Raw genomic sequence first — 12454 nt, 5'->3', positions numbered from 1 at the left:
CACAGACCCATCACCACTGTGCCACACAGACCCATCACCACTGTGCCACACAGACCCATCACCACTGTGCCACACAGACCCATCACCACTGTGCCACACAGACCCATCACCACTGTGCCACACAGACCCATCACCACTGTGCCACACAGACCCCATAGCAGAGCACGCAGTGTAGCCAATGCAATTTACGAAAGGTAATAAATGCATAACAAACAATAGTTGCGGGTCATTGTAAAATTGATAAGACAAATTTCTGGCCAATAACTGCACGAGTCGACATTTCCGACCACTCTGGCCGTGGCAATGGTCCGTGGCAGCGTTCCGTGGCAACTTGACCGTGGCGCCGTGGCCATGAGCCGAGACGCTACCCCCCATGAATTAAATCCTTAGAGTAATGACCATTAACTAGCCATGATTCATGTCTAAGAGTTATAGATCATGACAGCAGTGGATATGGACCTTGGATGGGCGGCGAGGTCAATACTTCCTCTTGTGCCGTAGCTGCAAGGTCGGGGGCACCGTCTACTGGACAGGAGGCGGCGACAGGGCCACATGGACAGGAGGCGGCGACAGGGCCACATGGACAGGAGGCGGCGACAGGCCTGTATGGACAGGAGGCGGCGACAGGGCTGTATGGACAGGAGGCGGCGACAGGGCTGTATGGACAGGAGGCGGCGACAGGGCTCTATGGACAGGAGGCGGCGACAGGCCTGCATGGACAGGAGGCGACGACAGTCCTGCATGGACAGGAGGCGACGACAGGGCCACATGGACAGGAGGCTACGACAAGGCCACATGGACAGGAGGAGGCGACAGACCTGCATGGACAGGAGGCGACGACAGGGCGACATGGACAGGAGGCTACGACAGGCCTGCATGAACAGGAGGCTACGACAGGCCTGCATGGACAGGAGGCGACGACAGGGCCACATGGACAGGAGGCGACGACAGGGCCACATGGACAGGAGGAGACGACAGAGCTGCATGGACAGGAGGCGACGACAGGTCTACATGGACAGGAGGCTACGACAGTCCTGCATGGACAGGAGGCGGCGACAGGGCTGTATGGACAGGAGGCGACGACAGTCCTGCATGGACAGGAGGCGACGACAGGGCCACATGGACAGGAGGCTACGACAGGCCTGCATGAACAGGAGGCTACGACAGGCCTGCATGGACAGGAGGCGACGACAGGGCCACATGGACAGGAGGCGACGACAGGGCCACATGGACAGGAGGAGACGACAGAGCTGCATGGACAGGAGGCGACGACAGGTCTACATGGACAGGAGGCTACGACAGTCCTGCATGGACAGGAGGCTACGACAGCCCTGCATGGACAGGAGGCAACGACAGGGCCACATGGACAGGAGGCGACGACAGGTCTACATGGACAGGAGGCGACGACAGAGCTGCATGGACAGGAGGCTACGACAGTCCTGCATGGACAGGAGGCGACGACAGGCCTTCATGGACAGGAGGCTACGACAGTCCTGCATGGACAGGAGGCTACGACAGGGCCACATGGACAGGAGGCTACGACAGTCCTGAATGGACAGGAGGCGACGACAGGCCTTCATGTACAGGAGGCGACAACAGGGCCACATGGACAGGAGGCTACGACAGACCTGCATAGACAGGAGGCTACGACAGGGCCACATGGACAGGAGGCGACGACAGGGCCACATGGACAGGAGGCGACGACAGAAGTGGACTAAAAACGAACCATTACCCGTAAGCTCTGAGCTCGTCCAGTAAAACACTCCTCATTAATATTCATAAAAACTGTGACGCGAGAAAATTCACCACTCGAAAACAAAACCAAAAAAGTCCAACCGAGTAAAACCCCACAAAAGTGTCGCTCCATAAACAAAACAGAAGTGCAACCCAGGACAAAAAAAAAATGCTCTCTGCCTTTGGCGAGAGAGAGACATTAAGTAGAGTTAAATTTTACCACAAAAGCGTTTTACATGCGTACAGGAGAACAGTTTGGGTCATTGTGTGTGTGTGTGTGTGTGTGTGTGCCAGAGATCCCTAACGGCTCGCATGTTTAATGAACAAGGAGCAGGATGAACAACGAATACGGTGCGGGTTGAACAACAGCGACACGGTGCGGGTTGAACAACAGCGACACGGCGCAGGTTGAACAACAGCGACACGGCGCGGGTTGAACAACAGAGACACGGCGCAGGTTGAACAACAGCGACACGGCGCGGGTTGAACAACAGTGACACGGCGCGGGTTGAACAACAGCGACACGGCGCAGGTTGAACAACAGCGACACGGCGCGGGTTGAACAACAGCGACACGGCGCAGGTTGAACAACAGCGACACGGCGCAGGTTGAACAACAGCGACACGGCGCGGGTTGAACAACAGCGACACGGCGCGGGTTGAACAACAGCGACACGGCGCGGGTTGAACAACAGCGACACGGCGCGGGTTGAACAACAGCGACACGGCGCAGGTTGAACAACAGCGACACGGCGCAGGTTGAACAACAGCGACACGGCGCGGGTTGAACAACAGCGACACGGCGCGGGTTGAACAACAGCGACACGGCGCGGGTTGAACAACAGCGACACGGCGCGGGTTGAACAACAGCGACACGGCGCGGGTTGAACAACAGCGACACGGCGCAGGTTGAACAACAGCGACACGGCGCGGGTTGAACAACAGCGACACGGCGCGGGTTGAACAACAGCGACACGGCGCGGGTTGAACAACAGCGACACGGCGCGGGTTGAACAACAGCGACACGGCGCAGGTTGAACAACAGCGACACGGCGCGGGTTGAACAACAGCGACACGGCGCGGGTTGAACAACAGCGACACGGCGCAGGTTGAACAACAGCGACACGGCGCGGGTTGAACAACAGCGACACGGCGCGGGTTGAACAACAGCGACACGGCGCAGGTTGAACAACAGCGACACGGCGCGGGTTGAACAACAGCGACACGGCGCGGGTTGAACAACAGCGACACGGCGCGGGTTGAACAACAGCGACACGGCGCAGGTTGAACAACAGCGACATGGCGCGGGTTGAACAACAGCGACACGGCGCGGGTTGAACAACGGAAAGACGGGAAACAAAAACATTCCACTAACGGCACTCCACAACAGTAACACAGATGATGGATATCGTAACTTTACGAGCTGAATACTGGACACAAACCTGCTCTTCGCCCTGAATGGGGCGAGGCACGGAGAGAAGATACTGCGAAATACCACTAGGCCATCCATGGGACCCCACCGAGGGCCCAGGGTTTCCCACCGGGGGCCCAGGGACCCCACCGGGGGCCCAGGGACCCCACCAGAAGCCCAGGGACCCCACCGAGGGCCCCGTGGATCACAATTGTGTACTGGTGTTTGAGTACAAAGTTCAAAAAGAGAGCAAGAGCAAGAGGGCCGAGAGAGGAGGATGTCAGACGACCCACACACAGGAGCGGGGAACGTGCCAGCCAGGGTCGTCCCTCTCACAGCCGGCAAGCATCCGGCTAGCCCCCCAGGCACCTACACCTTTCAAGAAGATGTGCACCAACAAAGTTAGACCAGGACTGTAGCGTATCCGGCTCCCCCCCCTCCCCCTCCCCCTCCCCATCGGCCGGATCACCAAGCTAAACTGAAGTAAGTCTGAACATTTGCTACACGACTGGTTCTTGAACACGAGACAACTGAACAACGAGGCTCTATATATATATATATATATATATATATATATATATATATATATATATATATATATATATATATATATATATATATATATATATATATATATATATATATATATATGTCGTACCTAGTAGCCAGAACTCACTTCTCAGCCTACTATTCAAGGCCCGATTTGCCTAATAAGCCAAGTTTTCCTGAATTAATATATTTACTCTAATTTTTTTCTTATGAAATGATAAAGCAACCCTTTTCTCTATGTATGAGGTCAATTTTTTTTTTATTGGAGTTAAAATTAACGTAGATATATGACCGAACCTAACCAACCCTACCTAACCTAACCTAACCTATATTTATAGGTAAGGTTAGGTTAGGTAGCCAAAAAAAGCTAGGTTAGGTTAGGTTAGGTAGGTTAGGTAGACGAAAAAACATTAATTCATGAAAACTTGGCTTATTAGGCAAATCGGGCCTTGAATAGTAGGCTGAGAAGTGCGTTCTGGCTATTAGGTACGACATATATATATATATATATATATATATATATATATATATATATATATATATATATATATATATATATATATATATATATATATATATATGTATATATATATATATATATATATATATATATATATATGTATATATATATATATATATATATATATATATATATATATATATATATATATATATATATATATGTCGTACCTAGTAGCCAGAACGCACTTCTCAGCCTACTATGCAAGGCCCGATTTGCCTAATAAGCCAAGTTTTCATGAATTAGTTGTTTTTCATGTACCTAACCTACCTAACCTAACCTAACCTAACTTTTTCGGCTACCTAACCTAACCTGACCTATAAAGATAGGTTAGGTTAGGTTAGGTAGGGTTGGTTAGGTTCGGTCATATATCTACGTTAATTTTAACTCCAATAAAAAAAATTGACCTCATACATAATGAAATGGGTAGCTTTATCATTTCATAAGAAAAAAATTAGAGAAAATATATTAATTCAGGAAAACTTGGCTTATTAGGCAAATCGGGCCTTGCATAGTAGGCCAAAAAGTGCGTTCTGGCTACTAGGTACGACATATATATATATATATATATATATATATATATATATATATATATATATATATATATATATATGTCGTACCTAGTAGCCAGAACTCACTTTTCAGCCTACAATGCAAGGCCCGATTTGCCTAATAAGCCAAGTTTTCATGAATTAATATATTTTCTCTAATTTTTTTCTTATGAAATGATAAAGCAACCCATTTCATTATGTAAGAGGTCAATTTTTTTTAATTGGAGTTAAAATTAACGTAGAAATATGACCAAACCTAACCAACCCTACCTAACCTAACCTAACCTATCTCTATAGGTTAGGTTCGGTTAGGTAGCCGAAAAAGTTAGGTTAGGTTAGGTTAGGTAGGTTAGGTAGTCGAAAAGCAATTAATTCATGAAAACTTGGCTTATTAGGCAAATCGGGCCTTGCATAGTAGGCTCAGAAGTGAGTTCTGGCTACTAGGTACGACATATATATATATATATGGCTGTATTGGATATGGTTGAAGCTGTGGTGGATTTGTGGGCCTGCGGGCCGCTCCCAGCAACAGCCTGTTGGACCAAACTCTTATTACATGTCAAGCCTAGGCTCCCGGGCCAGGCTCGGGGAGTAAAAGAACTCCCAGAACCCCCATACAGGTACAATCCAGTTACGTCTAATAACGCTACAAAAAAAACAGAAAGGCTAAAGATGACATGATCAGGACTTTAAATGGTCTTAAGGTACACTAATATTGGTTCATGGAACGGAAAAGTCAGGGAAGGGGGGACGTGAACAGGACGCTGGATGGGAGGGGGGTGGGGCCACTGGTGTAAATTAGAAATTCAGATGAACTGTGAGAATATTAAAAAGTGTGATAGTCAGAAAGTTGAACAAGCTTCAAGCGAAGGTAGAGAACGAGGTAAATAGCGAACGAGAGAGCCCTAGAGAGGGAGCCCTAGAGAGGCAGCCCTAGAGAGGCAGCCCTAGAGAGGAAGCCCTAGAGAGGGAGCCCTAGAGAGGAAGCCCTAGGGAGGGAGCCCTAGGGAGGGAGCCCTAGAGAGAGAGCCCTAGAGAGGGCGCCCTAGAGAGGGAGCCCTAGAGAGGGAGCCCTAGAAAGGGAGCCCTAGAGAGGGAGCCCTAGGGAGGGAGCCCTAGAGAGGGAGCCCTAGGGAGAGAGCCCTAGAGAGGGAGCCCTAGAGAGGGCGCCCTAGAGAGGGAGCCCTAGGGAGGGAGCCCTAAAGAGGGAGCCCTAGAGAGGGAGCCCTAGAGAGGCAGCCCTAGAGAGGGAGCCCTAGAGAGAGAGCTCTAGAGAGGGAACCCTAGAGAGGGAACCCTAGAGAGGGAGCCCTAGAGAGGGAGCCCTAGAGAGGGAGCCCTAGGGAGAGAGCCCTAGAGAGGGAGCCCTAGAGAGGGCGCCCTAGAGAGGCAGCCCTAGAGAGGGAGCCCTAGAGAGAGCTCTAGAGAGGGAACCCTAGAGAGGGAGCCCTAGAGAGGGAGCCCTAGAGAGGGAGCCCTAGGGAGAGAGCCCTAGAGAGGGAGCCCTAGAGAGGGAGCCCTAGAGAGGGAGCCCTAGGGAGAGAGCCCTAGAGAGGGAGCCCTAGAGAGGGCGCCCTAGAGAGGGAGCCCTAGAGAGGCAGCACTAGAGAGGGCGCCCTAGAGAGGGCGCCCTAGAGAGGGAGCCCTAGAGAGGGAGCCCTAGAGAGGCAGCCCTAGAGAGGCAGCCCTAGAGAGGCAGCCCTAGAGAGCGCTAACGGCGGTGACCTTTGCGAGGTTTCCCAGTTCATTAAACTAATCCCTTTGCAAAGGTTCCCTGTTGCAAAGGTTCCCGGTTCGCTAGGTCGATCACCCTCAGTGTTACAAAGGTTCCCGGATCGCTAGGTCGATCACCCGCAGTGTTACATAGGTTCCCGGATCGCCAAAAAAAAGAGTAATTATTACAGAACAGTTTCCATTAGCTCGCTATAAAATTCGCTATCCTGCTTTACCGTCTAATGGCTGGTTTTAAAAATCAGTTAGAACGATTTCGCGTCCATTAGCTGGCTGTGAAAAATGAACACATATATTTTCTTTATTTTAACGCCATTAGCGGCGACGGTAAATATCACTAACATACGACAAATCTTTTATTAATGTCCAACATCCAAGGACTAATTCTCACAGGAAAGGTTTAAAAGGAATACAGGAAAAACAGGCAAACCTCCTGTTTTGGTAGTCCTTATAGGGAGGACATTTGGTACATATACGGTCATATATGGTATACATATACATACATATACATATACATACATATACATATACATACATATACATATACATACATATACATACATATACGGTACATATATGGTCGTACTATGGTACGCCCATAGTACATATACCGACGTACAACGCAATCAGAAAGTAGAAATCGGTACTATTGAATATGGACAAACCGGGAAAACGATTTTCTAGATTATGTTGCAAAGGCAAACTAAGCTAAACCTAACCTAACCTTCCTAGGCCTAATACATGCTATCTGAGGCTTAATATAGTACCTTTGAGAGCTATAATAGGCCTAGGATATTTGTCTTTTACCTTCATTTTTTCCGACTCTATAAAGTGAATAGTACAAAAATCTACTATCTAATTGCTTAGTACGTCAATTTTTGTACTATGGAGCACATAGTTACAAAAACTACTATCTAAACAGGAGGATGGGATGGAAAAAAAATGCCAAATTTTACTTTTATTTTCAACTCTTCTTCAATACTATCTTGCCCAGCGTCACACTGGTTAAGAAACAAGATTGTTGATCTATGGAACAAATTGCCGGGCAGCAGAATACACGTGGGATCGCCGGGTTGTTTCATGTGTAGGTTAGACGTACTGGTATGAACGAGTTTGAGTGGGTTTATTATCACTGCCAACCTTATTCACTCTTGTGTTCATGATATCCTCATAATGCACCCAGAGTCTGCCAGTGCAGACTACTGATCACATGCCTCTGTATCATCCTGTGTGATGGGGATTTTTTAGCATCACGGAGTTAGCTTTTTGACACACACTGTACTCCCCTTCATATAGTCTAGGGCAGCTGCACAAAGGTAGGTGTACCTCATGTATTAATAAAAAAATAAAGTTTGAGTGGATATAAAGAGGAGCTGCCTCGTAGTGGCCAAGAGGTCTCCTGCCCTTCTGCAGTTTGATTTAATGTTATGTTATCACAACGCATCATTGTAAGGCATACGAAGATCTTAAGATATATGAGGGAGCCCGGCCGTGATCCCATTAACAGAAATAAGGTTAATGTACAGGCATAAAACCTAAAAAAACTAAAAATAACTAGCCACAATCAACAAACCAACCCCTCCCCCCCCCATACAATCACATACATGGGTTAATTCATTTAAATGTTAATTCACGTAACTTTGTGCTTAATGTTTGACCTTAGCCAAGACTGTACGGGAGTAAGGAAGGAATTATCAGGCAAAAGCGTCAAGCCATTACGACTCTATAGCACTTGGAAGGGTATCAGGGTAAGGGTTTGGGATGGGACGGGGGGGGGGGGGGGAAGGAGGGAGGAATGGTGCCCAATCACCTGGACGGTCGGGGATTGAACGCCGACCTGCATGAAGCGAGACCGTCGCTCTACCGTCCAGCCCAAGGGCTCTGGGGATAATTTTTTTTCCAATGTATATTATTTTGAACTTTTGTTGGTATTTATTTTCACTGCTTTTCAAAGTGGTTTTTATCAAATATATTATCACCTTGTTTTTTCGGCCAGTAATGTCTTTGATTATCCAGGTCGGCAGATTATGTGAGTTATATCACCAGTGTGTGGGAGGGGGGCGGTGGGCCCGTGGGGGGGGGGGAGGGGCGGCTGGCCGGGGGGATGGGGGGGGGGCGGCGGGCCGGGGGATGGGAGGGGGCGGCGGTTCAGTGTAATCACTGTGTTTATATCTGTCAGTCGAGGTAATTTGGCATTGTTTAACCCCCTCGCTAAGGTAATTAGTGGGGGGGGGGGCAGTTACGTGACAATATCCAGTGGGTAGACGCCTCCCTGTTACCTTACTCTTCAGTAGTCCAACCACTTGGGCCCGACGGTAGAGCGACGGTCTCGCTTCATGCAGGTCGGCGTTCAATCCCCGACCGTCCAGGTGATTGGGCACCATTCCTCCCTCCATCCCCCCCCCTCCGTCCCATCCCAAACCCTTACCCTGACCCCCTTCCAAGTGGTTGGGCACCATTCCTGTCCCCCCGTCTCATCCGAAATCCTTATCCCCACCCCCTTCCCAGTGCTATATAGTCGTAACGACTAGGCGCTTTCCCCTGATATTTCCATTCCGTTTCATTCCCAGGGGCCATTACCCTTGAGAACCGTCCGGTCCAAGACGCGGGTGTCGGCACAATATTGGGACACAAGATTAACACAACAGTAATCAAGACTACCGTCAAGGACAGAATAAACACAACAAAAACCACCTTAGGGGACCTGAGGAGCTTCCAGAGCCAGAGCAGGAACACACAGCTACACTTATACAAGGCTCTAGTCCGGCCCCGTCACCAATACCCTCCAGTACCACCACATCACTTATAGAACACCAACACTTAAAAGCTACAAGCAGTGTAAAATATGGCGTTAAGAAGAGCAGCCAAACACCGTCCACCATATGACCAGACACTCCAGGAGCTCCAGGAACTCCTGAACACACAGTCACTAAACACCAGACAGCAGCACCAAGCCATCAGGGTGTGCAACACCATTCTAATGTTATAGGACCCAATGTTAGGAAGATTAGCCGGCATATGTGAATGCTACATAATATTCATCAATGGACATTCATATAAGTTGAAGCACACGAGACCAACTCCTCACACACACGCGCACACACTCACAGCTCCCTGACAAGAGGGAGCCAGCTTAGCTTACCTGCCAACACCCACACATCGTGTCAGCAAGGCGGACTGTCCGACTCCTATCATACCTCACACTATATTTTCTGAGTCTAATAATAGAAGAAATCGGTTCTTAGAACAGAAGAAATTGTACCAAAAAACTTTTCATTGCTCTTATCATACCATAACTAAACATAAAATTATTTGTTATCAGAATAACGTAAGCTCCCGTGGGTGATTAATACCACTTACAACAAAGTACGATCCATTAACTGTCATCCAACTTGCACCGACGACAAAACTTATTTCATTAGGCACGAGAAAGGTTTAGTCGCAAAAAGTTAACCACTTTCAACGGGACAAGATCATCCATTCAACAAGATCATTGTAGCCGTGTTCTCGCACTCCGACATAAACACTGAACCTTTACTGTGCATCCCGAGTACACAATTATCTTGAAACAAGTGTATTTTTATCTTTATCATTTCGCTGAGATACTTGACCTAAATAAGCCTGGACTCTTCAGCACCATTAACTCTGCACTACGCGCGGGCCTTCAAACAGTACTCTATCTCGCATCGGCACACTACAGTATTTCCAAACTTCGAAGCTATCTACGTAATGTAGACACGTGACACCTGCTACGTGAAGACACGTGGCAGCGTCTACGTGAGGACACGGTGACACCAGCTACGTGAAGACACGTGGCAGCGTCTACGTGAAGACACGTGACACCTGCTACGTGAAGACACGTGGCAGCGTCTACGTGAGGACACGGTGACACCAGCTACGTGAAGACACGTGGCAGCGTCTACGTGAAGACACGTGACACCTGCTACGTGAAGACACGTGGCAGCGTCTACGTGAAGACACGTGACACCTGCTACGTGAAGACACGTGGCAGCGTCTACGTGAGGACACGGTGACACCAGCTACGTGAAAAAACGTAACCTCCCCCCCCCCCACACACACACACACTGGGAGAACAGAGACCCACATGGCGGTACAAATACATGGAAAGTTAAACTACTGGATGTGAGAAGGAGAAACTTTGTAAATCAACATGTCAAGCGACTCACAAGAATGAGAGGAAATGACGATCAAACCAGCTGGACGTGGCCTGATCTTCACTCGGAACAAGTCAGCCGTAAAGGTCAAATTAGAAGCCCCCGGGGGAATGAGTGACCACAGTGGACTGACACTTCAGTATCAGGTCAAAGCAGTAACAAACTACTCAAGGAAGGGACCAGAGATCAGACCTGGCATACCGAAGGGCGAACTATGATGAGATGAGAAAATTTAGTCGCAAAAAAAGGTTTATATCCTTAAATTAATAGGGATACATGGGAAACAGAACTCGTAGAAAACGTCTGTAGAAGACATGATGGACTACATCACACACGGAGGCAGCAGACAAGTTTATCCCGGCCCAAAAGGAACACAATGAAAAGCAAAAGTGGAATTCGTGGTGTCCCAGAAGGAGTACCTCAGTGAGAGAAGAGAAGCAGAGAGGCAGTGTGAAAAGACGTAGTAATAAAGCCAAGACTTTATTACTACGTGTTTTTATTACTAAATGACAGTGTCAATAACATTTTTACACAGGTACCTGTTGTCAGACATCTGCAGGAGTTGAAAGAGGTATTTGGTATAATAAAGCCACAACTGCTTTACAGGCACAGCAGAGGAATACCGCACTGGACAAAACATCCTTCCTTACTTCTTAGGATCCCAGCAGTCCTCCCCCCCCCCCAACCTTCCTTTCTTCCCCCCCTTTCCCCCCCACCTTCCTTCCCCCCTGCCCCACCATCCCCCAACCTTCCTTCAGTATCTAGCTCCTCACATAGTCTAGGGTAATTCGATAGTGTTTAGGCACCCAAGTTAGCAAAAATAATAATATAACCTTTCGACGTTACTTTTTACCTTTTACATCCTTGATCTTCCACATCCTCCCCTTCGTCTCCCCTTCCTGCTGATCACCCCCACGCATCTCCCCGTCCCTTCTATCCTTGTTCCTCTCCGTCATACTGCTAGCCCCCCCCCCCATCCACTCTTGCCTCCCTACCCTCATACCCGTCTCTCCACTTCCCGTCTCTCTCAACTCTCTCCCCAATATGTCCCCTCCTCTCTCACCTCCCTTCCCTCAGCTCAGGACCACCTGAGATGAGGCAGAATACGGAAGGTGCGTAGTTACTCGTGTAACTACGCACTACGTGTCTACGAGGGAAGGTTATGGAGCACAGTACCTCCAGCGAGTACCTCTTGACGGTGGCCCGGAGGCCGCAGCCGGGAGGCCGCAGCCCGGAGGCCGCAGCCGGGAGGCCGCAGCCCGGAGGCCGCAGCCGGGAGGCCGCAGCCGGGAGGCCGCAGCCCGTGTGCGTGTGCACGAGAGGCAGCAATGTCAAGGAAAAGAATGCGTGTGTAGCTGAAGAAATGAAAATGGTTTGCGTGGTGAGGGACGAGGCCTGCGTGCCAGAGGATGTTGGTGTACGCTCTTTTTGTATCCTATTCGCATTCCCCTAATTTGTGCCTAGAGGATCGAGTTGCAGCTCATCGACCCCGCTTTTCAAACAGCGCCTACAGGCTGTCTAATGCAATGACTTCCGACCGATCTTTCCGCGTAGCTGTGTGGGCGAGTGAAGGACCTTCCTACCCAGCCCTCCCTCTTCGGCGGTGACCAGGCCAGCACGAGAATGGCCCAGTAATTATTATTAAAATGAGTTAAAATTAATATTAAAATGAGTAATTATTTCAAATCAACTCACGCATGCAATTCCTTTCTTCTAAGTGGAACAAACCTTAGACCCCGTGGAATAAAACCCTGGACAACATGGGACAAAAGCTTCGTCAAGGG

The 12454-nt window shown here is 49.0% G+C and overlaps 1 protein-coding gene across 1 annotated transcript; it reads left to right on the top strand.

The window, feature by feature from the left end:
• The first annotated feature begins 464 nt into the window (after window positions 1-464).
• LOC123763850 (polysialoglycoprotein-like) lies at window positions 465-1718 on the top strand. The gene has a single exon (XM_045751155.2). It carries the CDS (start codon window positions 465-467, stop codon window positions 1716-1718), a length of 1254 nt encoding a protein of 417 aa, XP_045607111.2.
• The last annotated feature ends 10736 nt before the right edge of the window (window positions 1719-12454 follow it).

Source organism: Procambarus clarkii, chromosome 23, assembly GCF_040958095.1.
Source record: "Procambarus clarkii isolate CNS0578487 chromosome 23, FALCON_Pclarkii_2.0, whole genome shotgun sequence".
Taxonomy (NCBI): domain Eukaryota; kingdom Metazoa; phylum Arthropoda; class Malacostraca; order Decapoda; family Cambaridae; genus Procambarus; species Procambarus clarkii.
The sequence above is the reverse complement of the archived record's forward strand: the minus strand, read 5'-3'. Positions and strand labels throughout refer to the sequence as shown.

What these genes read in the sequence shown, in the direction of transcription:
- LOC123763850 (XM_045751155.2), top strand. Translation starts at nt 465, where the DNA reads ATGGGCGGCGAGGTCAATACTTCCTCTTGTGCCGTAGCTGCAAGGTCG.